General features: G+C 41.7%; 1 protein-coding gene across 1 annotated transcript in view; it reads left to right on the forward strand.

Moving 5' to 3' along the window:
• The window catches only part of abcc4 (ATP binding cassette subfamily C member 4 (PEL blood group)), a 338,193-nt gene that overhangs the window by 99,105 nt on the left and 213,761 nt on the right, over positions 1-25,327 (forward strand). The window contains exons 7-9 of the mRNA XM_072258740.1: positions 5,323-5,448; positions 15,115-15,364; positions 17,590-17,694. Of these exons, the coding sequence (XP_072114841.1) occupies positions 5,323-5,448; positions 15,115-15,364; positions 17,590-17,694 (481 nt within the window). The remainder of the gene's footprint in view (positions 1-5,322; positions 5,449-15,114; positions 15,365-17,589; positions 17,695-25,327) is intronic.

Raw genomic sequence — 25,327 nt, forward strand, 5'->3', positions numbered from 1 at the left:
GCTGACCACTGGGTGGCTATGCCCCAAGTAGTGGAGAGTCAAATGCCAATCGTACTAGTTTTCCAGGTGAAAATAGAGGATGGGAATGGGCCTGGCAAGATTCCCCATCGGAACCGCCTTCTGCCTCTGGGACAAGAGGTGTGTATTGACCCAGAGCCTGACCTGGATCTTACACCTAGTAAGAGGACTCTGCAGCAATGTAGGGAGACTGAAGGACCAGCAGCAGGAGAGAGTAGACCCTGAATTGGGATATGGACTCGGAGGATGAGGAAATGGGGGTGTGATATATGTTGCCTTTTGCTAACTCCTCACTAATTGATCAAGAGATTCCCAACCCTTCTCACACCGAGGCCGGTGAAATTTGGCGGGGGTGGGGTACTATCTGTGGATAGGCAGGTTTGCAGCTGGACCATGAGGCGGGGGGGTGGGCTCTAAAGTAACTGGGAATGAAGCTGAGCTCTGCCAAGTGGCAGAGGGACCTGAGTTGCCAGAAGTCACGAGTAATAGACAGGGGGAGGGCTCGCCATGAGGACCAGAAGTATCCCAAGGAGTGTCTGAAACTGAAGAAGTAAGTGATGGGAAAAGGAGGTGTCAAAGGGTCAGGAGACCCCTAGATAGGCTGCACTGTGTAGCACCGAGTGAACAGAGGGTTGCGACTATTCCCCTAATGAGATATATCACTACCATTTACTAATGGTAGGTCCTGATAACACATAATTTCTTTGAAAAACGATGTTATTAATGATGGGTGACAAATTGTTTCAAAGCCATGAGGACATGACTATTTGTAGTGGAGGGCGGGGGTAAAGAATGTAGTGCCCTGGTTCACATCTGTACTGTTATGCTGTAGGTATTTCATTTAGCAGCTCTGTAAGAGCTGCTGTTCTGCTGTCAGCCTGTTTGGGTTATTGTTGAAGATAAAGGATGATGTGGAATGTGTGCTGTCCAATTAGGGGGAGGTTTTCTTGGTGACGGTCAATAAGGTTGGTTTTGGGTTTTTGTTCGGCAGGAGATGAAGAGGGAGGACGCTGGGGAGAACCAGCTGTAGAATATGATCGGTGGGAGATCCGTTAGTTTGAGATGGATTGCGAGCGTAGTTCGGAATGTGGTGTGTGCTTTCACGCTGACCGAGGGCCCAGCGAGCGAGTGACAGAGAAGTTCAAGATGAGCTCCAACATGTGCACATTTGACTGTTTAATTAGAATGGGCCCTTTTCTGATGGTTTTCTTTACTAACCCTTTAGTTAAGATTCATAAATATAACTCCTTTAATTGTATGCAGTCTACAGCCTGTAATTTCATGGCATTAATTTGTAATAGGATAGCAAATTACACAATATCCACAGAAACCGGGGATTGGGGTGGGAGAGTCCTCTCGATCTCACGGGTTTGGCGGGACCAGAGAGTGTTTTCCCTAGACTTGCGCAGGGGATTTCATTGGCCTTTCTCCAATTTAGAGTCCCAACCTGCGGACCACACCTATCTTTTTGCATATTTGCTTTGTAACTAATGGATACAAAGTGTTTACCTACATGTACTTCTGTCACCTGCTCTGTTACATTCGGTAATAATTGTCTGTTGTGCTTGGGCAAACATTTGTAAAGAACCCAACTAATCTCATTCCTTTCTCCTTCATCATAACAAGTGCTTATCCAAACCGCTTTGAAAAATACTTCATGGTCTGTTTCCACCAGACAATGTCTTCACATTCACTAAATTTACCAATAAATTTTCGGTAATTACAGAACTCCCAGTTTCTCCAGATGATAGGCACTAATTATTGCTGGTGGCATTTAATGCTCTCACATTTCTATTTTTGTTTTCTTGTTCATCACACATTGGGCAATCACCTGTCCACAGTCACAAAATAGAAACATGGGTGCATCCTCTGGCCCATTTTAAGAGCATGATTTGTGTGGCCACAGTCAGACGATGTTTTCAGTAGGTGACTGGATTCCACAGGAAAGGCAAAGAATTTGGGGACATAATATGTGTGGTCAGTGAACATAAAATTTTGAAGTAAAATGTGCCGTAATGGTCCTAATATCTACTATGTCAATAACACTGTGGCTGATTTTCTTATTTTAACCACATTTCCCTGCATCAACAGCATATCCTTTAAAATTTATAGTCATAGAGTGATAACGCAGAGGAACAGGCTGTTTGGCCCAACTGGGCCTTGCCAACCACTGCATCCTCCCTGCTAGTTGCCCACATCTGGCACATAACCCTAAGCCTCACCCCACCAAGTATCTATCCAAATGCCACTTAAATGTTGCAGTTGTACCCACTTCAACCATATCCTCTAGCAGCTCATTCCAAATACTTACTACCTTTGTGTAACGTTACCTCTCAGGCCTCTCAAATCATTCCCCTCTTGTATCTGTGCCTTCTTCTTTTAGACTCTACAACTCCAGAAACCATAGAAACTACAGCACACAAACAGGCCTTTTGGCTCTTCTTGGCTGTGCCGAACCATTTTCTGCCTAGTCCCACTGACCTGCACACGGACCATATCCCTCCATACACCTCCCATCCATGTATCTGTCCAATTTATTCTTAAATGTTAAAAAAGAACCCGCATTTACCACCTCGTCTGGCAGCTCATTCCATACTCCCACCACTCTCTGTGTGAAGAAGTCCCCCCTAATGTTCCCTTTAAACTTTTCCCCCTTCACCCTTAACCCATGTCCTCTGGTTTTTTTCTCCCCTTGCCTCAGTGGAAAAAGCCTGCTTGCATTCACTCTATCTATACCCATCATAATTTTATATACCTCTATCAAATCTCCCCTCATTCTTCTACGCTCCAGGGAATAAAGTCCTAACCTATTCAACCTTTCTCTGTAACTGAGTTTCTCAAGTCCCGGCAACATCCTTGTAAACCTTCTCTGCACTCTTTCAACCTTATCTATATCCTTCCTGTAACTTGGTGACCAAGACTGAACACAATACTCCAGATTCGGCCTCACCAATGCCTTATACAACTTCATCATAACATTCCAGCTCTTATACTCAATACTTTATTTAATAAAGGCCAATGTACCAAAGCTCTCTTTATGACCCTATCTACCTGTGACATCACTTTTAGGGAATTTTGTATCTGTATTCCCAGATCCCTCTGTTCCACTGCACTCCTCAGTGCCTTACCATTAACCCTGTATGTTCTACTTTGGTTTGTCCTTCCGACATGCAATACCTCACACTTGTCTGTATTAAACTCCACCTGTCATTTTTAGCCCATTTTTCCAGCTGGTCCAAGTCCCTCTGCAGGCTCTGAAAACCTTCCTCACTGTCTACTACACCTCCATTCTTTGTATCATCAGCAAATTTGCTGATCCAATTTACCACATTATCATCCAGATCATTGATATAGATGACAAATAACAATGGACCCAGCACTGATCCCTGTGGCACACCACTAGTCACAGGCCTCCACTCTGAGAAGCAATTCTCTACCACCACTCTTTGGCTTCTTCCATTGAGCCAATGTCTAATCCAATTTACCACCTCTCCATGTATACCTAGCAACTGAATTTTCCTAACTAACCTCTCATGCGGGAGGAAAAGATTGTAACAGTCCATCTCATCCATACCCTCTCATGATTTATTAACTTCTATGAGGTCACTTCTCAACCTCCTAAGCTCCAAAGAATAAAGATCCAGCATAGTCAACTTCTCTTTATAACTCTCCCTATAACTTCTAGTCCAGGTGGGTAGTCATATTTTGTGAGCCTCTTAGTCTTCCTGATTTACTAACTACAGTATCATGGAAGGATACCTGAGGTGGCTCCACAAACAGAGCCATATGGGTAGCGATTAGGAACAAGGGTTCCTAATTCATTGGTTAATGGTCAGCAGTATAGAGATGCAGGAAACTAGCAGAAAGGTGCAATAAAAATAAGGCTGGCTATCAGACTGGAGCATTAAGGTAAATCTGAAAACATTTTCTAAAAGAATAAGTAAAGGAAAGGTAAGATCCTTTGGGGACAATGGAGTGGCAGGGCGGAAATCTCTGCTTGGAGTCAGAAGGTATAGGTGAGATTGAATATTTTTCATCAATATTCACAAAGGAAATGGGTCTGATACTTGGAAAGTGGATGGTGAAATTCCAGTGCAAGTCTCAATAAATAAAACAGAGGCTCTTGATGTTTTAGAAGGCTTGAAGGTAGATAAAAGGCCAAATAAGATTCATTCTAGGCTACTATAGAAGGCAAAGGAAGAGGTTGCTAAGGTTCTGAGTGTTTAAAATCTTCACGGACCTTATGATACCTTGATGACAACAAAAGTGGGCCTTCTTTTCAATTAGGACAGCAGGGGAACCCCTGGTATTTACAACCTGTTAGCCTAACGTCAGTAGTGGGGATGTCACTGGGACAAGTGCGAGGTATTGCACTCCGGTTGGATCACCCAGGGTAGGTCTTACACAATGAATGTTATGGTGCGTGGTAGAACAAAGGAGTGTGGCAGAATAAAGGGAACTGGGAATACAGGTCCATAATTTGTTGAAAGTGGCGTCACAGATAGGTAGGGTGGTAAATGAAGCTTTTGGCACATTGGTTTTTGTAAATCAATGTACTGAGTACAGGAGATGGGATGCTATTTTAAAGTTGTATAAGATGTTGGTGAGGCCTGATTTGGAGTATTGTGTGTAGTTTTGGTGACCTACCTACAGGAAAGATGTAAACAAGTACAGAGTACAAAAAGAAAGAGTACAGAGAAAATTTATAAGGATGTTGCTAGGTCTGGAGGACCTGAATTATAAGGAAAGATTGAACTGATTAGGAGTATATCCCTTAGAACATAGATGATTGAGAGGAGATTTGATAGAGGTATGCAAAATTAGGAGGGGTATTAATGGAGTAAATGCCAGCGGGCTTTTTCCACCGCGGTTGGGAGGGACTACAACCAGAGGTCATGGGTTAAGGGTGAAAGGTAAGAAGTTTATGGCGAAACTTCTTCACTCATAGGGTCATGAGAATGTGGAATGAGCTGTCAGCACCAGTGGTGCACGCGTGCTGAATTTCAATGTTTAAGAGAGGTTTGGCTAGTAGGGGCAGGGAGGGCTATGGTCCCGGTGCAGGTCCATGGGAGTAGGCAGTTTAAATGGTCTTGGCATGGACTAGATGGGCAGGAGGGCCTTTTTCTGTTCTGTACTCTTTTGACTCTAAATGACTGCTTTTATCCTTTTGTGGTGCGTGATATGTTAACGTAACAGTGGAAGATTAATTTTCTCTGTAGATCATCTGATTATTGTCATTAAATTGTGCTAGTTAACATGATAACACATATACACTAATGTTTCTTTTCACAAACTTAATTATAGAAGCAAAACTGCAGTGTTGACAGATGACAGAATTCGAACAATGAATGAGGTGATATCAGGAATGCGAATCATCAAGATGTATGCGTGGGAGAAATCCTTTACAACTTTGATTACCCAAATTAGAAAGTAAGTTTTGAACTATGTATTGACATTTGAAGACCTCAATGTTCATTCAGTAAATATTGATTGTTTGTCTGACAGTTTTACATCAATTATTTATAAGGTATTATTGATTTGAAACTTCATTTTAAGAGATGTTTAATACTTAAAAAAAATGTTAGTAATGAGCCCAATGAATAATACAGCTTGAAAACAGAATGTGGGCCGCACTCATCCACGCCAACCAAGGTGCCAACCCAAGTTGGTCACATTTGCCTGTGTTTTGCTAGATCTCAAGACCTTTCCTATCCACGGATCTGTACAGTCTTTTAAATGCTGTTGCTGAACCTGCCTCAATCGTTTGCTAATTGAGAGCCTAAATCAACCATTCTGATCTCCTCGTACAACCTTCTACCATCACTCTCTACATTCTACCATCAAGCCAATTGTGTGTCTTCTTAGCTAGCTCTCCCTAATCACATGTTCAAATCTTCTGGATTAGTCTACCATGTGGGACTTTGCTAAGGCCCCTTTAACCAATGTACATTGCGCTACCTTCTTCTACCATCTTGGTTATTTCTTTGAAACGCTCAAGAGATTTGTCAGATATGATTTCCCATGCACAAAACCATGCTGATTACTCTTAATTAGACCTTGCCTATCCAAATGTTGATTGATCTTGTTTCCCAGAATCCTCTCCAGTAATTTACCACCGCTAATTGGAGACTCAATGGCATGTACTTCATGGCTTGGTTTTTGCTGCCCTTCTTAAATAACGGTACAACATTAGCCATTCTTCTGTATTCAGAATCAGAATAAGGTTTATTATCACTGATGTATGTTCTGAAATTTACAGGTGATAATAAATCTGATTCTGATCCCCCCTTCAAGTATAACAACTGTGGTATGTATTGGATTTGTTGTCCTTAAATAATGGGTTTATGTTTCAGATACAGCCATTGGCTTTTCTGTAAATTGTCCTCCCCCCATATATAGTTTGAGAATAATGGCTGCCAGGTTTATTAACCACTCACTTAGTCAGCCATTTAATAACAAGTATCAACAGATAATCATAGCATAATAGCCCTTCAGAAGATGGTAGAGAGTACCTTGGGGAAAATAGATTGGGAGCAGTTGCTTGCAGATAAAATAATAGCTTTGGTGAGCCGAAGGAGAGCAGGTTGTGGTAAGGGTGAAGGGTAATAATGGCAAGATTCAGAAGCCTTGGATGAAAAGAGATGCTGAATGTTTGATCAAGAAGGAAAGAAGAAACAAGAAACATGATAGATATAGGCAGCTGGGATCAAGAGAGACTCTTAAAGAACATAGAGTGTTGAAGAGAACTTAGAGAATATTTTGGGACTCTCCTTAACCTTACACACCAAGGACCCCTTTTTGACCTTCTAATATATACGAAGTATACAGGTTTCCCCCGCTATCCGAAGGTAGAGCATTCCTATGAAACAGTTCGTAAGCCGAAATGGCGTAAAGTGAAGAAGCAATTACCATTAATTTATATGGGAAAAGTTTTTGAGCGTTCCCAGACCCAAAAAAATAACCTACCAAATCATACCAAATAGCACATAAAACCTAAAATAACATTAACATATAGTAAAAGCAGGACTGATCTGATAAATACACAGCCTATATAAAGTAGAAATAATGTATGTACAGTGTAGTTTCACTTAACAGAATCGGGAAGATTTAGCCAAAACCGATTTGTAGAAAAAAAATCGGCACATACACGCATGCTCACGTACACGCATGCGCACACACCTGCCCGCACAAGGCTTCACGGTCATAGTAGTCTTTTTCGGGGTAAGCACAAGTTTAAAGCGAGCATCTTTTTTTGTAAAAGCGAAAATCCTCTTTCGGTTAGCGAAAACAGGTAGGTCTTTCATAAAAGCGAAATGGTGTAAAGCGAATGTTCGTAAAGTGTGAGCCACCTGTATCAGAAAGAAGAAAGTAGCCAGGGAAACAATGGATTGCTTTAGGGACTATAGCTGTGATCTACACTTATGAGAAGACCGGTGATGTTGGTGAAGTCCTAAATACTTATTTGTATTCTCCAAGGAGAAAGACATGGAAGAAACTGAGTTTAGGCAGGAGCATGTGGATAATCTGGATACGGTCCATACTAGGAAAGAGGATCTGTCAGGTGTCATGGGATGCATAAGTGTTGAGAAATAAAAACATTGAGCTGTAGTCAATAAACAGCATCCTGATGTAAGTGTTATTGTTATTATCCCAGTTATCCAAGGGCACATGAAGGGCCAGTGAGATCACATCTACCGCAGACTTATTGTGCTGATGGGCAAAGTGCAGTGGGCCCAGATCCTTACTGAGGCAGGAGTTGATTTTAGCCATAGCCCACCTCTCAAAGCATTTAATCACCGTAGATATGAGTGCCACTGGATGACGGATCTTAAGGCAGCTCACCCTGCTCTTCTTGGGCATTGGTATGATTGTTGCCCTTTTAAAGCAGGTGGGGACTTCCGACTGTAGTAATGAGAGATTGAAAATGTCTTTGAGCATACCCAGTTGGTGGGCACAGGTTTTTAGAGCCTTACCAGGTACTCCATCGGGGCTTGTCGCCTTGCGAGGGTTCACCCTCTTGAAAAATGTTCTGACGTTGGCCTCTGAGATAGATAGAGACCACAGGATCACCGGGTGCTGCAGGGATCCTGTAGTTTTATTCTCCCTTTCAAAGCGGGTATAAGAGGTGTTGAGCTCATCTGGGAGTGAAGCATCACTGCCATTCATTAGGTTTTGTTTTGTAGGAAGTAATGGCCCGTAAATGCTGCCAGAGTTGACATCTTATTCTGCCTCTAACCTCAATCGGAATTGTCCTTTTGCTCTTGAGGTAGCCTTCCATAGGTGGTACTTCTTGTGTAGTCCTGGATCAACGGACTTGAATGCCACAGATCTAGCTCTCAGCAAACCAGGAGTCTTCTGGTTCATACACATCATTTGATTCTGGTACGTATGGTATGCTCTCGTAGGCTCACGCACTTCCACACGGGTTTTAATGAAGTCACTGACAAATCTGGTATATTCATTCAGACTTGAAGATCAATCTGTGAATACTGTACAGTCCACCAACTTAAAGAAGTCCTGAAAGCCCTCCTCCGCCTTCCTTGGCCATGCCACCTTGGTCCTCTCTGTTGGTGCTGTGGTCTTTGGTCTCAGGGAGTAGAAGTACAGCCAGATGCTCAGACTTTATCCAAAGTGTGGGTGTGGGATGGTACAGGAAGCACTCCTGATGGTAGTACAACCGTAGCCAGTGTGTTGGCTCCTCTGGTTCTGCAAGTGACATGTTGGTGATAATTGTTTCAAGACCTTTTTCAAGCTGGTGATAAAATGATAGAGAAGTCACCAGTGTGTTCTAGGTCATGCCTGTTGATTATGTTGCTCAGTTTGTCCAGAGCCTGTTTGACATGGACCTGAATGGACCTCAAAGATCAGATCAAATTGGTTCTAAAACTAACTGGCACTGATAGCTAGAGGGATCGCTGAGCCCAAGAGCAGACCCCTACCCCTGCTGCATATTGAATCAGTCTGAACCTGGCAGGTCCTGCTTGGAAGAGGAGGTTGGACAAGCATTTGAGGGAAAGGGGAATAGAGTGTTTTAGATGAGGAAGGTTAGGATGAAGATTGCGAACAAATGGCAAAGTGGCTTCTCTCTGAGCTATGTATCCTCTCATACGGAGTATGATCCCTTTGTAATTTGGATTCTTTTTTATGTAAGAGGGGAAGAAGCTATTCCTGAATCACTGAGTGTGTACCTTCAGGCTTCTATACCTCCTTCCCGATGGTAGCAATTAGAACAAGGCATTACCTGGGTGTTGGGTGTCCTTGATGATGGATGCCACCTTTCTGAGGCATCACTCCTTGAAGATGTGCTGGATGCTACGGAGGCTAGTGCCCATGATGGAGCTGACTAAGTTTATAACTCTCTGCGGCTTACTTTGATCCTGTGCAGTGCCCCCCCCCCCCATACCAGACAGTTAGAATGGTCTCCATGTTACATAAGTAGAATTTTTTTTCTTTTTCCGGAGGCATACCAAATCTCAAATTCCGAATTAAATACAGTGACTGTCGTGCCACCTTTGTAGCTGCATCAATAAGTTGGGTCCAGGTTAGGTCCTCAGAGATCCGGTAATTTGAAATTGCTCACTCTCTCCTCTTTTGATCTCTCTATGAGGACTGATGTGTATTCCCCCCTCTTACCCTATATGAAGTCCTCAATCAGCTCTTTGGTCTTACTGATGTTGAGTGCAAGGTTGTTGCTGTGATACCATCCAAAAAGCTGGTATATCTCACTCCCGTATGTCCTCTCGTCTCCATCTGAGATTCTACCAACAATGGTTGTATCATCAGCAAACTTATAGATGGTATTTGAGCTACGCCTAGCCACACAGTCGTGGGTGTAGAAAATGTAGAGCAGTCAGCTAAACACACATCCCTCAGGTGTGCCAGTGTGGATTGTTAGGAGGGTGGAGGTGTTATTTCCCATCCGCACAGATTGTGGTCTTATCCTTAGGAAGCCGACGATCCAGTGCGGTGGGAGTTTCAGAGGCCCAGGGTCTGGAGCTTTACGATTAGAACTATAGGAATGATTTTTGTTAAATGCTGAGCTGTAGCCAATGAACAGCATTTTAACGGACATATTTGTGTTGTCCAGATGATCCAAGGCCTTATGAAGAGACAATGAGATAGTCCACTTTCGCTGCTTTTATTCTTTTTATATCTGCAAAGTATTTTAATATCCTCTTTTAATATTATTGGCTAGCTTACCTCTGTATTTCATCTTTTTCTCTTTATGCTTTTTTTAGTTGCCTTCTGTTGGTCTTTAGTCCACTATGATACTGTTGAGGGATCAGGACATCTGCAGAAGGACTTGGACAGATGGTGAGAATGGGCAAAGCAGTGGCAGATGGAATGCAGTGCAGAGAAGTGTATGGCCACGCACTTTGGTAGAAGGACGAAAGGCATAGGCTGTTTTCTAAACAGGGAAACCAGAGGTGCAAAGGGACTTTAAAATCCATGTAGAGGATTCCCTAAAGGTTAACTTGCAGACTGAGTCTGTGGTAAGGAAGGCAAAAGCAGTCTTAGCATTCATTTTGATATGAATAGTATATAACAGCTAGGGCGTGCTGCTGAGGCTTTATCAGGCGCTAGTCAGGTTACGAGGAGAAGGCAGGAGAATGAGTTTGAGAGGGGTAATAAATCAGCCAAGTTGGAATGATGGAGCAAACTCGATGGGCCAAGTGTCCTAGTTCTACTCCTATGCCTTATGCTCTTATATATACTGAAAGGTGCTGTAAAAAGGTCAGCAATATCTTAAAGGATGCCACCCATCCTGCTCATAGACTGTTTTTTCCACTCCCGTCAAGGAGGAGACTATACCAGGATCACCAAACTCAAACCTAGTTACTTTCATCAAGCAACAAAGCTGATCTTCACCTCCACCCACTAGCCCACTGGACAATACCCCACCCCCCGTCACCACTATCAATTCCTGTTAGAGTCACCTGATGTACAGACGCTGCTGTGTCTAACATTGCTTTATGGACGTACAAACAGTCTATGCATATATGCTATTTTATGTGTTTGTACTTGCCTTGTTTTTTTGTCTATGATGTGTTTTTTTTTGCTGTGCTGCACGGATCCCAAGTAACAATTATTTCGTTATCCTTTACATTTTTGTTCTGGAAATTGCATTAAATAGTCTTAAATACTGAATTTTAAATCTTAAAAAAATAAAACCTTCATTCACTTTACTTGTCAATTTGAGATTAATGTCATGTGCACAAGAATGGTGAGATTCATGGAGTCACAGAAAGGTACAGTACAGAAACAGGCCCTTTTGTCATCTAATTCATGCCAAACCATTTAAACTGCCTACTCCCAATAACCTGCACCGAGACCATAGCCCTCCATACCTCTACCAACCATGTACTTATCCAAACTTCTTATAAACGTTGGAATTGAGCTTGCATGTACTACTTGTGCTGGCAGCTCATTCCACACTCTCATGACCCTCTGAGTGAAGGCATTTCCCCTCATGTTCCCCTTAAACTTCTCACCTTTCACCCTTAACCCATAATCTCTGGTTGTGGTCCCACCCAACCTCAGTGAAAAAAGCCTGCTTGCATTTACCCAATCTATACCCCTCATAATTTTATATACCTCTATCAAATCTCTTCTCAATCTTCTACCTTCTAAGGAATAAAGTTCTAACCTGTTCAATCTTTCCTAATGACTTGGGTCCTCCAGACCTGGCAACATACTTATAAATTTTCTCTGCACCCTTTCAACCTTATTTACATCTTTCTTGTAGGTAGGTGACCAAAACTGCACACGATACTCCAAATTAGGCCTTACCAATGTCTTTTGCAACTTCAACATAACATCCCATTTCCTAATTAGATTTATGAAGGCCAAAGTGCCCAAAGCTTTCGTTATGACCCTGTCTACCTGTGCACCATTTTTATGGACATATTCCTTCGTCCTTCTGTAATCCTCAGTGCCCTACCGTTCATTGTGTAAAACCTACCCAGGTTGGTCCTACCAAAATGCAAAATCTCGCACTTGTCTAGATTAAATTCCATCTGCCATTTTTCAGCCCATTTTTTCAGCTGGTCCAGATCCCACTGCAAGCCATGATAGCCTTCCTCTCTGTCCACTACACCCCCAGTCTTGGTGTCATCCGCAAATTTGCTGATCCAGTTCACCACATTATCATCCAGATCATTGATATAGATGAGAAACAAGAATGGACCCAGCACCGATCCCTGCAGCACACTACTAGTCTAGTCAGAGAGGTAACCACCTAGTAGCACTTTCAGGCTTCTCCCACAGAGCCAATGTCCAATCCAGTTTACTACCTCATCTTGAATGCAGGGTGACTGAACCTTCTTGACCAACCACTCGTGGGAGCTTGCATCCTTGGGATATTGAAATACGGCTGGTTGGTGACCCCCCAGGAGTGGGTCCCATCACTGCAAAGAACCAAAGTTTGAGTGTAGCTCTCAGTCAGGGTCTTTGATAGAACCCCATCTACTTTAAAAAGAGAAAAGAGAAACATTAAAGGTAGAAGTAAGCTGTTACTGCATATGAGCTTGGAGAAATCACTGTCTCATGCCATCTTAGCTCCGCCCCATTGCTATTTTATTTCTGCCCACAGTGGAACAACATTGGCTATCCTCTAATCCTCTGGTACCTCACCCGATGCTTAAGATGATTTATGTATCTCTGCTAGAGCCCCGGCAATTTCTGCACTTCCTCCCGCAGGGTCTGAGTTTTTTAGTGTAATGAAAAGCTTGCAGCACCATTGCAAGGTATGTGGGTACAGATAACAACACAGAGTATAAATTATACCTCACTGTGGCAAAAAAATCTGACAAAGCAAGACCTTAATGCAAAAGAAAAAAAGACACCTATACTTCCTTCATCTTGAGAATGAGGAAAAACAGGCACAGACATATTTTTTAGCATTGCGGTGTTCCCCAAAATATTATGGACTATCCAGATGCCAAAAATCTACTCCTGGCATAAATTTTCCAAGTAACTGTTGTCTTGGGGAGCCTCCACGGTCTTGGCCATATAGGACCTTTGTCCTGAAATTGGCCTCCTCAGACAAAATGCTGTCAGTAAAACTGGCTTCAGAATCTCTTGCCTCACCAACTACTATGCTGTCCTTTGCCATCGCTGTCACAGGCGCACTGGAGTTTGCCACAGTAGTGCTTGTATTAGCCACATGCCCTTTGAGGGCTGGCTCCTGAAGTCACAACCATGTGATGAAGTGGAGACAGCTGTGGAACATTGCGATAGATTTCAGTAGCAAACATTTAAGCTTGAAAGCCACAGCATTTGGCTGCTGTACCCAGCAATGTTCTTTAATTAAGGTCACATTAGAAAATCCAAAACCAGGAATTTGGAAAGCAATGTGAAAGCTCAGTAGCTTTAACAAAACTATTGATAGTGTCAGCTGGCAAAGTTCAGGAAACAGCTTTGTTGTTTATCTGTGGCTTTCTCATTTTGTAGGCAAGGCTTGTTCTGCTCACTCATATGGATGAAGTCCCTCAAGCAAGGCCCTGGCATTTTGCAGAGCTTTACTCAATGATTTGTGGAAGCTCCTTCTGGGAGGTAAATGTGGGCTGATAGTGGCAAGTGGAGATGGCATGCCATACTCCAGTATTTCTGGGCCATGAAATCTCTTTCTGCACTCTGTCTTGGTACTTAGTGCTCCAGGAACCTCTACCCATATGACTGAACTGATCTCATACATTGACCACCGAATGTCCCCTGCATTTTCTGTTCTTTTTTTATTTCATACTTCGTGTTCTGATCTCAGTGCCTAGTCTCCTATCAACCAGGAAAGTCTGTGAATCCAGGTTCACAGAACTCTGAAGTTTCTGTGCTCTGTTCCTGCAGAAAGCTGTCTAGAATCCCCCCAACATGAATACAGAAACGCTGCCTTAAATGAATCACTTCCTTGCACAGAAGCTATTCATTGAGGTGCATAGTAGTACTGTACCTCCATTACATAGGTCACGGGAATGCATGCTTTCAGTCCGTCGAGTTCACACCAACATTTGAACACCATTTGCATTAATCCTACAAGTACTATAATCCCATTTCATTCTCATCAGCACTTTTCAGTATCTGCCACTCATCAGTACTGGGGGAATCTACAGTGGCCAATCAGCTGATGTTGGAGGGAAAACCAGGAAGCCAGTATGGGTAGAAACTGGATATGTAACAGACTAGAAAGATATTATATTTTTACTAAATTGGCATTTTTCTGATCCTTGGATTAAAAAAGATAGAAGTCTGTTTGAGTTCAACACCATGATGATTGATGAGGAAGGCTCAGCAGTGATCATAAATAGCTCTGCTTCTGAAGGAGAGGGTTAAGGAAGGACATGGAATGAAGACAATAAGAAAGAAAATAATTTTCGAGAGATATAGCACAGCAACAGGCCCTTCATCTCACTGAGTATGCATCAACCATCAACCACTGATAGACTTTATCGAATGTTTTACTTTATACCTCCTGCTTTACTTTATTCCACCCACATTCTCACCAGCGCCCTCCAGTTTCTAATATTTGCTCACACATGTGGGCCAAATTAGAGTGGCCAGTTAACCAACCAACTTTCGTGTTTTTGGGATGGGAGGAAACTGAAGAACCTGGAGGAAACCCAGATAGTCCCAGGGAGAATGTACGAACTCCACTTAGACATGAGCCGAGTTCGTGATCGGTCCTAGTCTCTAAGGCTGTGAGACAGCAACTCCACTTGTGTCACCATGTTGCCCACAGCTTGTACAGGTATTTGTAGTTTTGTAGAAAGTGTTCTTGGATTATTTATGGAATTGGTTTTGTCATGGGGAGTCGGCAACATGATGTAAGTAAATAGGTTTGTATTTTGTGTCCTTATGGATGGAGCAGGTTTTGTTGTGCTCATAAAGTATGAAATGCTTGCACTCTCATTAATAAACCCAAGTATGTACTTAAAGTGGATAAAGCATTGCTGAAATACAAATGGATTTCTTAAAAAAAATGTAGTTTTGTTAACTTAATAGTACAGTTCCTCTGCTGAGTGTTAGATCTTAAATAATCCTTTTAATAGTAACTTACATAAGTTATTTTGAGGGAGACAAATGGTTATGTTTTCTATATTTCAGGAAGGAGATTGCCAAGGTTCTACAAAGCTCTTACCTGCGTGGCTTGAACATGGCCTCATTCTTTGTAGCAAGCAAGATAATATTATTTTTTACCTTCCTGGTGTACGTGCTACTTGGCAACACTATCACAGCAAGCCGTGTGTTTGTCACAGTGTCACTGTACAGTGCTGTAAGACTCACAGTCACCTTATTCTTCCCAGCAGCTATTCAAACTGCTTCTGAGGGAATGATCAGCATAAGAAGGATAAAGGTATGTCAAGTATTGAAAATAAAACTTCATTGTAATTCTTCTCCACAAATGCAAATTTATTGCTTTTGAGTTTTCATGGATATGATAAAAGATATTATGCAGAAAACAAATACAGCACAAGTTACGGCAGTGAAGATATAATGAATATTTTGTGAGCAGAAGTTTGGAGAAATAGTTTATAAAAATACCTTATTAAGAGCATTGCAGTTGGAATAGGCAGTTTGACTTTCCATTTATGCTGGCTAACCTTTATCCTAACTCTCGTTTTCTTCGATTCCATGACCTAAATAGCTTTATCTAACAATTCACTAATCTCAGATTTGTAGTTTTGAATTAATCTAGTCGTTTTGAAGAGAAATGCTCTGGTTTCCACTGACTGAAGGAGTGCTGCTTGAAGTTACTTCTGTGTGGCTCCAACATTGATTTTAAGCTTATGATCTCTTTTCAGCACAAGGATATCCACACAAGGTCACTGTCTACCCTTTAAAATGGTTCAAACAGAATGTGTAGCACAGAGTGCAGCTTTTATAGAATGTAAAGATAGGAATTTATTGTGCAAGGGAAATTACTGATGAGGGAGAGATTCATTTTCATAAACAGAAAATTAAATTAGTAACTGATAACCTACTTAACCAGGAAAACAGGAGTTTTGTAAGTGATGACCTGGGCAAGGAGTTGCATATTAATTCTTCTTGTAAATAGAGGCTTGACAGATTTATTCGTCACACAGAATGTACTTCCTGTGCCAAATGAGAAATACAGAATGTTTCTCTCATCCAGAACAACATGTTCAGGCAATGTTGCCCACCGATAAAAATGCAGGATTCAGATATTGGACATGGAGCAACATTTTAGTTAAGTGGAGAGCTGAGGGTGGGTGCCAGTGGTAGCATAGGAGCTAGCGCCAAGCTGTTGCAGCTTCGGGTGGACTTTGGAGTTCAATTCCGGCGCTGCCTGTACGTCGGCTCTGTGACTGCATGTGTTCTCTGGGTGCTTTGGTTTCCTCCTATGTTCTAAAGACCTACAGGTTATTTGGTCATTGTAAATTGTCCCATGATTAGGCTAGGATCAAATGGGGGGGGGGGGGGGGTTGCTGAGCAGGGCACTCGTGCTGGAAGGACCTGTCTGCTCAGTATCTCTAAATAAATAAAGAAATAAAACTATGTGATGTGGTCATTTCAAACTTGGCCATTTTTAGGTAGAGCAGGAATGATTAACCAGTAGATAGACCACAAGAAGCACACAAGCAGTGGTTGAGTTTACTGAAGTAACACTGTAATTGGTATCAAATTGTAATTCAGAATTTTTATGAACAGCTATACAGGCAAATTTAATAAATTGTATTTGCTTAAATCTGTTTCATTTTTGTCAGGCATGCATAGGCAGGCACTTCCCAATCTCCACCCAGCTAACAGGGGTCACTTGTCACTCATTTCCAACTCATCGTCTGCAGCTTACTTAAACCTAGCTCTCATCCATAGTCCTTGTTCACCCAGTGAACCAGCCAGCCTCAACCAGTTGACTCATAGGGTTAAATACTGTTCTGTCTTGTTTTGTGGCCCCTTGTGGCTTGGTAGTTTGCAGTTTATGATTAAAGTGATCACCCACCTCTATATTATTTCCACTGCTCTGCATTTGTGTCAAGTCTCCTGTATATTTCCCGACAGGTCCCTGTCAGACCTGCACAGATAGGCACTTCCCAGTGTGCGCCCAGCTAAAAGGGGTCACCTGCCACTCATTCCCAACTCATCACCTGTGCAGCCTGTTTAAACCCAGCTGTCACTGACAGTCACGGTTCATCTATTCTATCAGGAACAAGAGAGAATGGATACATAACACGACAGGGCAACAAGTTAACTGAAGACTAGGAGCAGCTGGTTGAGGCTGGCTGGTTCGATGTGTGAACAAGGGCTGTGGATGAGAGCTGGGTTTAAATAGGCTACAGGTGATGAGTTGAAAACCACTAGCACATGACATTTGTTAGTTGGGTGAAAGCTGGAAGATACCTGCCTGTGTAGGCCTGACAGCTTCAGTATTTTTTACATTCAGCTTTTACTTCAAAGCAAAATGCTGCATGTGCTAGAAAACTTGAAAAAAGAAACAGAAATTCTCTCTGTTACTGGAATTCTCTGTTTTTGTCTAAAATTATTTTATGTTTTTCAAATATTCTTTGGCAATATAAATACATTTATTAGTAATTCGCTTGTGTTTTGTGAATTTAACAGGAATTTTTGATTCTCGAAGAAATTAGGAAACCCAGTGAAGATGTGAATAGCCATGAAAATGAGTATTCAGTTCACATACAAGATCTCACATGCTATTGGGACAAGGTAAAATGAAAACATAAAATGGAAGCTTTTCTGAAATTCAATCTGATTTTTTCCTTGGAGCTACTTATTCATTAAAAGTTTTTCTCAAATTCTTTCTTCCCTATTTCAACTATGTTGACAACTAGCTTACCTGTGTGTGAGGGATACTTGGCTTTATGTTAACCTGGTTGCTGTACAGGATTAGCAAGAAATCAGTTAAATTACCCATTGATGGATTATTAGTAAATTATAGCTACTGACTTGCCCTCACTCCACCCCCCCAAGAATATCTGTGGGACAAAACCTTCAGCAGTGTATGGTGATGGGAATGAAAAGGAAGATGTCCTCTTTTTTTCCCTCACCCTCCCTAACTCCTCCAATCCCCTGTCCTTCCAAATCACATACTCTGTTTTTCCTCATTTCCTCTTTTGCCTGTTCCTGTCCCCCTCTCTGAAGCTGCATACTGTTAAGGTAAAAGTGATACGTTGGAGGGTGTTATTCCTCAGAGTAGTTCTAAAGTTGGCAGGACCTGCACAGGGCTCTGAGGAATGTGTAGTTCAGCAAGTGATATAGGGTTACAAGTACATAGTTTCCTGAAACTGGCGACAGGACTGGACAAGGTGGTGAAGAAGTCACGTGCCATGTTTTCCTTTGTTAGACAGGGCACTGAGTACAAGAGCTATGATGTCATGCTGCAGCAGTGGGGAGATTGTACCTGGAGTATTATGTGCAATTCTGGTCGCTAGAGAAGTGGTTAGCATAATGCTTTACAATGCCAGTGTTGTTGCCACTGGTTGTAAGGGATTTTTACATCCTCCTCATGATCACCACTGGCTGCTCCGATTTTCTCCCATATTCCAAAGACTTATGGATCAGTAAGTTGTGGGCATGCTACATTGGTGCCAGAAGCAGGTCTGTCCTAGCCTACCCTCGGACTGTGTTGGTTGTTGACACAAATGACGCATTTCACTGTCTAATCTAATCTAACTATACTACAGGAAAGAAGCATTAAGATAGAGAGAATTCAGAAAAGATTCACAAGAATGCTGCTGGGATTGGAGGGCGTGAGGTATAAGGAGAGATGGATTGGGTGGGGCTTGTTTTCCTTGGAGCAAAGGATGCTGACAGATTTATACCATCATAAGTGACAGGGGTAAGGTTGATTGTCAGTCAGACTAGAGGAGTCTAAAACTAGAGGGCATTAGTTTAAGCTGAGAAGGGAAAGCTTTAAAGAGGAACTGAGGACACAAGAGGGTCTGTAGAAGTGACGCTGATCAGAGAAAATTGGAAAAAGTACTGTGCCATTCCTCAGCATCCTACGTTCCTGTGAAAAACAGCCAAAGCCTATCCAGTCTCTTCTTGTAACTCAAGCCCTCTAATCCAGTAGCATCCTGTGAACCTCTTCTTCATGTGCCAATTGCTGTAATCAATGCCCTGACCAATGAAGGGATACTTGAAAAGTCTCCACCACGCTGTCTACTGGTGTCATCACTTTCAGGAAGCAATGTACTTGTACTCCTGGGACTCTCAGTTCTACAGCTGTCTCCTGGGCCATGCAATTTACTGTGTAGATTCCTGTCCTGGTTTAACTTCACACTTGTTCCATTCGCCAGTTCTTGGCTCCTCCATTGGCTCCCTAACCCTAACCCTAACCATTCTTCACCTCCTCCATTCATTTGGATTCTCTTGTAATCGTAGATTCATTAAATCCTTGAATTATACACTGTGGGAAAAGGGCTTTCAGTCCAACCTGTCCTGCAAGTCAAGTTGCTTATGTGGGCTAGAACCAATTGCTTATGTGTGGCCAAATTCCCTCTAAGTTTTTCCTGTCCAAATTGTCCAAATGTCTTTTAAATATTGCAATTGTACCTGCTTCCCAAATCCTTTTTATCAATTCTGCTCTGCTGCACTAAGACCTGTTTTCTTGCTGAAGTTTATACCTCATTGATAACCTCTGTAAATAATTTCCAATTGTTGCTTTCAGTGCAATGCCAAGAGAGCTGATGGGCACAAATAGGTCACAACCCACTGTCTGTAGAAGTGTGTAAAAGTGAATTGGTCTCTTCACAAGCTCTAATGTCTTTGTAAGTTTTATTGATCAACAACCTATTTTTACTTGGTAATACTATTTCTTGCAACTTCTGATCTTGAAGACATCTTACCATTCTCACAATTAATTCCTGACTTCCAATTATTTGCTTGCTTTTTAATTGTTTCAGAATCTGTGTGCATACAGGGTTGGTCACTGCATTGACTTAATTACTTATTTCTTTCACCTGAACTACATTAATCATTTCATGTTTCTCAACTACATGTCTGGGATATGTTCTTTCAGTATAAATTTATGTGTTTATACTAATCATGTGTACATATGCATTATCCTGGTTTCCTACTACATGTTTCATAACGCTTGGAACGTGCCGTCAGAGGTGTTGACGGAGGCAAATTTGATCTAAGGCTCATAGATAGGCACATGAGTTTGCAGGAAGTGGAAAGATATGGACACTGTGAAGGCAAAAGAGATTAGTTTAGCTGGGCACTTGATTACTAATTTAATTAGTTCTTCATCAGGGGCTGAAGAGCTTTGCTCCTGTGCTGTACTATTTGAGGCAATAGTCAGCTATAGAGAGATGAGGCAAGTCATTTCCCTGAGGAGCATAAGGGATGTAGGAATACATGCAATGAGAAAATTAACAGCGAATGATTGTCCTCGTCACTTTTCTTGTGATCTCAACGCCCTGTTGGACACTGTTAATATTGGCAAGCGATGGTGGTGACAGCGGGGTTAGCAGCACGGCCTTGGTTGTAGAAAGGACCAGGTCTCAAGCCGTGGTGTCGCTTGTACACAGCCGCCCAGGAGAGAGGCGTCTGAGTTGGTGCACTCCACCGGAGGTGTTGTGGTGTGGTGTCCAAGCTAGAATCAGTGCTGCCTATGAGCGTTAGCTTGGCAGAAGTCAAACTGTTTAGTTATTGATTGCTGCAACATTCATGGACTCAGGGTCTTGGACTATATTTGTGTTTTGCGGGACTGTATTTTACTGATATCCCATTTGTGCTTGCTATATATATGTGCCATATTTGCCTTGTACAATGTATGACTGTTGGTACTGTGTTTTGCTCATTGGCCCTGGAGTAACACTGTTTCGTTTGGCTGTATTCATGTATGGTTGAATGAATTAAACTTGAACTTAACCAAAGGTGGGCATTAGATATCCTGAGGAAGGGTTGGCCCGAAATGTCAACTGTTTTCTCTTTTCTATAGACACTGCTTGACCTGCTGAGTTCCTCCAGCATTTTCTGTGTGTTGCTTTGGGTTTCTAGCATCTGCAAATTTTTTCATGTATTAGATATCCCTGGCAGATAAGGTGAAGGAGAATCCATAAGTACACTAAGAACAAAAAGGGATCTAGGGAGAGAGTAAGGTCCCTAAAAGATTGATGTTGTAATCAGGAGAAATTGGCAAGGTCTAACATATTCTGCTGATATGTATGTACCACGAAGAAGGACATAGAAGCTTGTGAGTTCAGGAGAGGGAACAGTGATGGTTTGGTGCACTTTATCATTAGAAATGAAGAAGTACTGAAGTTTCTGAAATTCATAAAGGTGAATAAATCCCTGGGGCCTGACCAGACCTGTCCCAGGTTATTAATGGGAAACAAGGGAAGAGATTGTTGGGACTTGGCAGAGATTTTTGTACACTGATTCTGCACAGGAGGAATGCAAATATGCCTTTATTTAAGAAATGCAGCGTGGGAGTATAGGCTGGTGAGCGGTGGGAAGATTATTAGAAGAGATTCTGCCAATTAGGGTTAATTTGCCTTTGAATAAGTAAAGACTTAATTGGAATAGTCAGAAAGGCTTTATACATGAAAAACCTTGTGATACCGAGTATTGTTTTTTCAGTTTGGCAGCCCGTGACCAGTAGTATGCCACAGGAACCAGAGATGGGTCCTCCATTTATGATAACCATCAAAGAGGCTGCAGGTGGCATAATATCCAAATTTGGGTTGATGGTATAGTGGACAGTGATGAAGGTTGTCTGAAGATACAAATGGATATTGATCAGCTCTGAAGATGAGCGAAGGAATGAGAAATGGAATTAAACTCGGACAAGTGTGAAGTGAGGGGAAGGAGGTTTAAAGAGGATCTAGGTAATAAATTTTTCATACAAAGAGTTGCTGATATTTAGAGTGACCTGCTAGAGGGGAGTCATGGAGGCAGGGGCAGTAATAACATTTCAGAGGCAATGCTGACACGTGGGATTAATATAGATGAGTTTGATGGACGGCAATGAAGCTGAGAGTCTGTTTCTGTGCTGTTCAACATTATGATTCTAAGACTGGTGCAGTGCCAAGTGACTTTTTCCACTTGACAGCCTGATATTCTGCTTGATTTAGAAAGAAAATCATGAGTCAATACTGTAGAGAGCACTATAATAGAGCAGAGGGAGATGCCAGAGACTGCAGCTGTTGGAATCTCGAGCAACAAGCAAACAGCTGGAAGCACGCACTGGGTCAAGAAGCATCTGCAGGGGAATATGGAATTATTGACTTTTCAGGTGGAAAGCCTGCATCAGGACCATAACACAACAGTAGGGATAGCAATCAGAGTTATTAGTAGTTTACTGTTGTTATTTTTAACAATATTTAAAATACACTTGGGCAGGTACTTGGATAGGAAAGGTTTGCAGAGGTGGTTAAGTGATACAAGACTAAGTGGACATCTTGGTTAGCATGAATAAATTGAGCCAAAGGGTCTCTTTTGTGCTGTATGACTCTATGCCTATAACTGACCAATTGCAAACTTTACTTTAGCTTTCAGGATAACTTAAACAAAATTGGTGATCTATGCTTGTCTCTCCAGATCTCAGACCACTATTATCAAAGGCAGTTCTCTAAAAATATTCATATACAAAGGCACAATATTTTTTCATTTTGGCTATTCTTAACTACACTTCTCTAAATGTCTGTTCATGAAATGCACTCAGTTAATTTAGTCAAGTTTAAATACAGATTTGGAAAACCTTCCATTTATTTATCTAGATTTTCTTGCTTTTGATTGAGAACACAATTGAAATTATGGTTTCATTTTATGATTTTGAATTATGATTTACTTGGAAGATGGGTACAGAATCTATAGAACTATGTCTAAACAACATTGAAGTCCTGGACCACATACAAATTGTAGAAGAGGAGATGCCTGCTGTCCTGAGGCAAATTAAGATGGATTAGCCCCCAAGGCCTGACGAGATGTCCCCTTGGACTTTGTGCAAGGCTAGTTCAGAAATTGCAGGATTCCTGACAGGGATATTTAAAACATCCTTAGCCGGAGGATCGGAGGATAGATAATGTTATTCCATTGTTCAAGAAAGGCTCTAAGAATCAGTCGAGAAGTTATAGGTGTGAGTCTGACGTCAGTAGTGGGTAAATTATTGAGATGTATTCTATATATTTGGATAGACAGGGCCTCAATTGGGATAGTCACCATAGCTTTGTGCATGGTAGGTTATGTCTAACCCAACTTACAGAGTTTTCTGCTGACTAGGATGTTGTGTTGAAGTTGTATAAGATGTTGGCGAGACCAAATTTGGGGTACTGTGTGCGGTTTCAGTTACCTGCCTGCAGGAAAGTTATCAATAAGATTGAAAGAGTACACAGAAGATCGAGCTGAATAATTTTACAACTTTTACAATGGATATGGCCTGGATTTGAAGACCTCGATTTTAGGAAAAGTTTGATTAAGTTAGGACTGTATTTGCTGGAGCGTTGAAGAATGAGAAGAGATTTGATAGAGGTATACAAAATCATGAGGAGTGCAGATAAGGTTAATGCAAGCAGGCTTTTTCCACTGAGGTTGGGTGAGACTGGAGCTAGAGGCCATGGGCTAAGGGTGAAAGGTGAAATGTTCAGTGGGAACTTATTCACTCAGAGAGTGGTGACTGTGGAACAAGCTGCCGGAGGAAGTAGTGGATGGATATTTGATTTCAACATTCAATTGAAATTTAGGTAAGTAAAGTATTGCACAAAAATCTTAGGCACATGTAAAAAAAAAATTCTGTGAAGTAAAGATACTTCCAAAAATAATGAGATGAAAAGTTTCTAAATATCAGAAAGATACTATAAAGAGCAATAAGCAGTAAAAAAAAACACGTCAAATTGATATTTGGTGTGACCACCCTTTGCCTTTAAAGCTGAATCAACACTAAGGTGCGCTGTTGAGCAGTTTTATAAGAAAATTGGCTGAAAGGTTGTTTCAAGCATCTTGGAGAACTTGCCACAGTTCTTCTGCAGACTATGGAAACTTTGCTTGCTTCTGTCTCTCTAGGTAATCCCAGACAGCCTCAGTGATGTTGAAAACAAGGCCTTGTGGAGGTCATAGCATCTGAAACCATATAAAGAAAATCTAGGGTGCCTGAGGCTTTTGCATGATACTCTACATTGATGGGAAGGCTATGATCCAGGAGCGGATTGTTAACAGAAAAACAGTTCAGCCTGGACTAGGTGGGCCAAAGGGCCTGTTTCTGGGCTGTCGTGCTTCATCATTTTGTGACTCTATCTTAGTTAGCAATAGTGCAATAATAGGGTTGTACCGTGGCATGCAAAAGTTTGGGCACCCCGGTCAAAATTTCTGTTACTGTGAATAGCTAAGCAAGTAAAAGATGAACTGACTTCCAAAAGGCATAAAGTTAAAGTTAAATATTTCTTTAATATTTTAAGCAAGAAAACTTTTTTTATTTCCATCTTTTACAGTTTCAAAATAACACAAAAGGAAAAGGGTCCAAAGCAAAAGTTTGGGCACCCTGCATGACAGTACTTAGTAACACCCCCTTTGGCAAGTATCACAGCTTGTAAACGCTTTTTGTAGCCAGCTAGGGAGGGAGTGAACATCGACTCAGAACATGAGAGGCCTACGTCGGGTCTTGTAAGGCGCAGATTGGAAGCTAAGCCAGCTAAGAGTCTTTCAATTCTTGTTTGGGGGATTTTTTCCCATTCTTCCTTGAAAAAGGCTTCTAGTTCTGTGAGATTCTTGGGCTGTCTTGCATGCACTGCTCTTTTGAGGTCTATCCGCACATTCTCGATGATGTTTAGGTCGGGGGACTGTGAGGGCCATGGCAAAACCTTCAGCTTGCACCTCTTGAGGTAGTCCATTGTGGATTTTGAGGTGTGTTTAGGATCATTATCCTGTTGTAGAAGCCATCCTCTTTTCATCTTCGGCTTTTTTACCGACAGTGTAATGTTTGCTTCCAGAATTTGCTGGTATTTAATTGAATTTATTCTTCCCTCTACCAGTAAATGTTCCCCGTGCCACTGGCTGCAACACAAGCCCAAAGCATGATCGATCCACCCCTGTGCTTAACAGTTGGAGAGGGGTTCTTTTCATGAAATTCTGCACCCTTTTGTTCCAAACATACCTTTGCTCATTGCGGCCAAAAAGTTCTATTTTAACTTCATCAGTCCAAGGACTTGTTTCCAGAATGCATCAGGCTTGTTTTTAGATGTTCCTTTGAACCTTTTCAATAGAACTTGAAAAGAACTGAGAAAAGGGATTAATGAAAATCCACTTTGGCTGGCTTCCTATGTCATGAAATTCTTTGATTCTTTGAAATTACTTAATCTGCTTTTAAGTCTTATTTATTAAACTTGATTGGAAACAT

The sequence above is a fragment of the Mobula birostris genome, chromosome 5 (assembly GCF_030028105.1).
Source record: "Mobula birostris isolate sMobBir1 chromosome 5, sMobBir1.hap1, whole genome shotgun sequence".
Lineage (NCBI taxonomy): Eukaryota > Metazoa > Chordata > Chondrichthyes > Myliobatiformes > Myliobatidae > Mobula > Mobula birostris.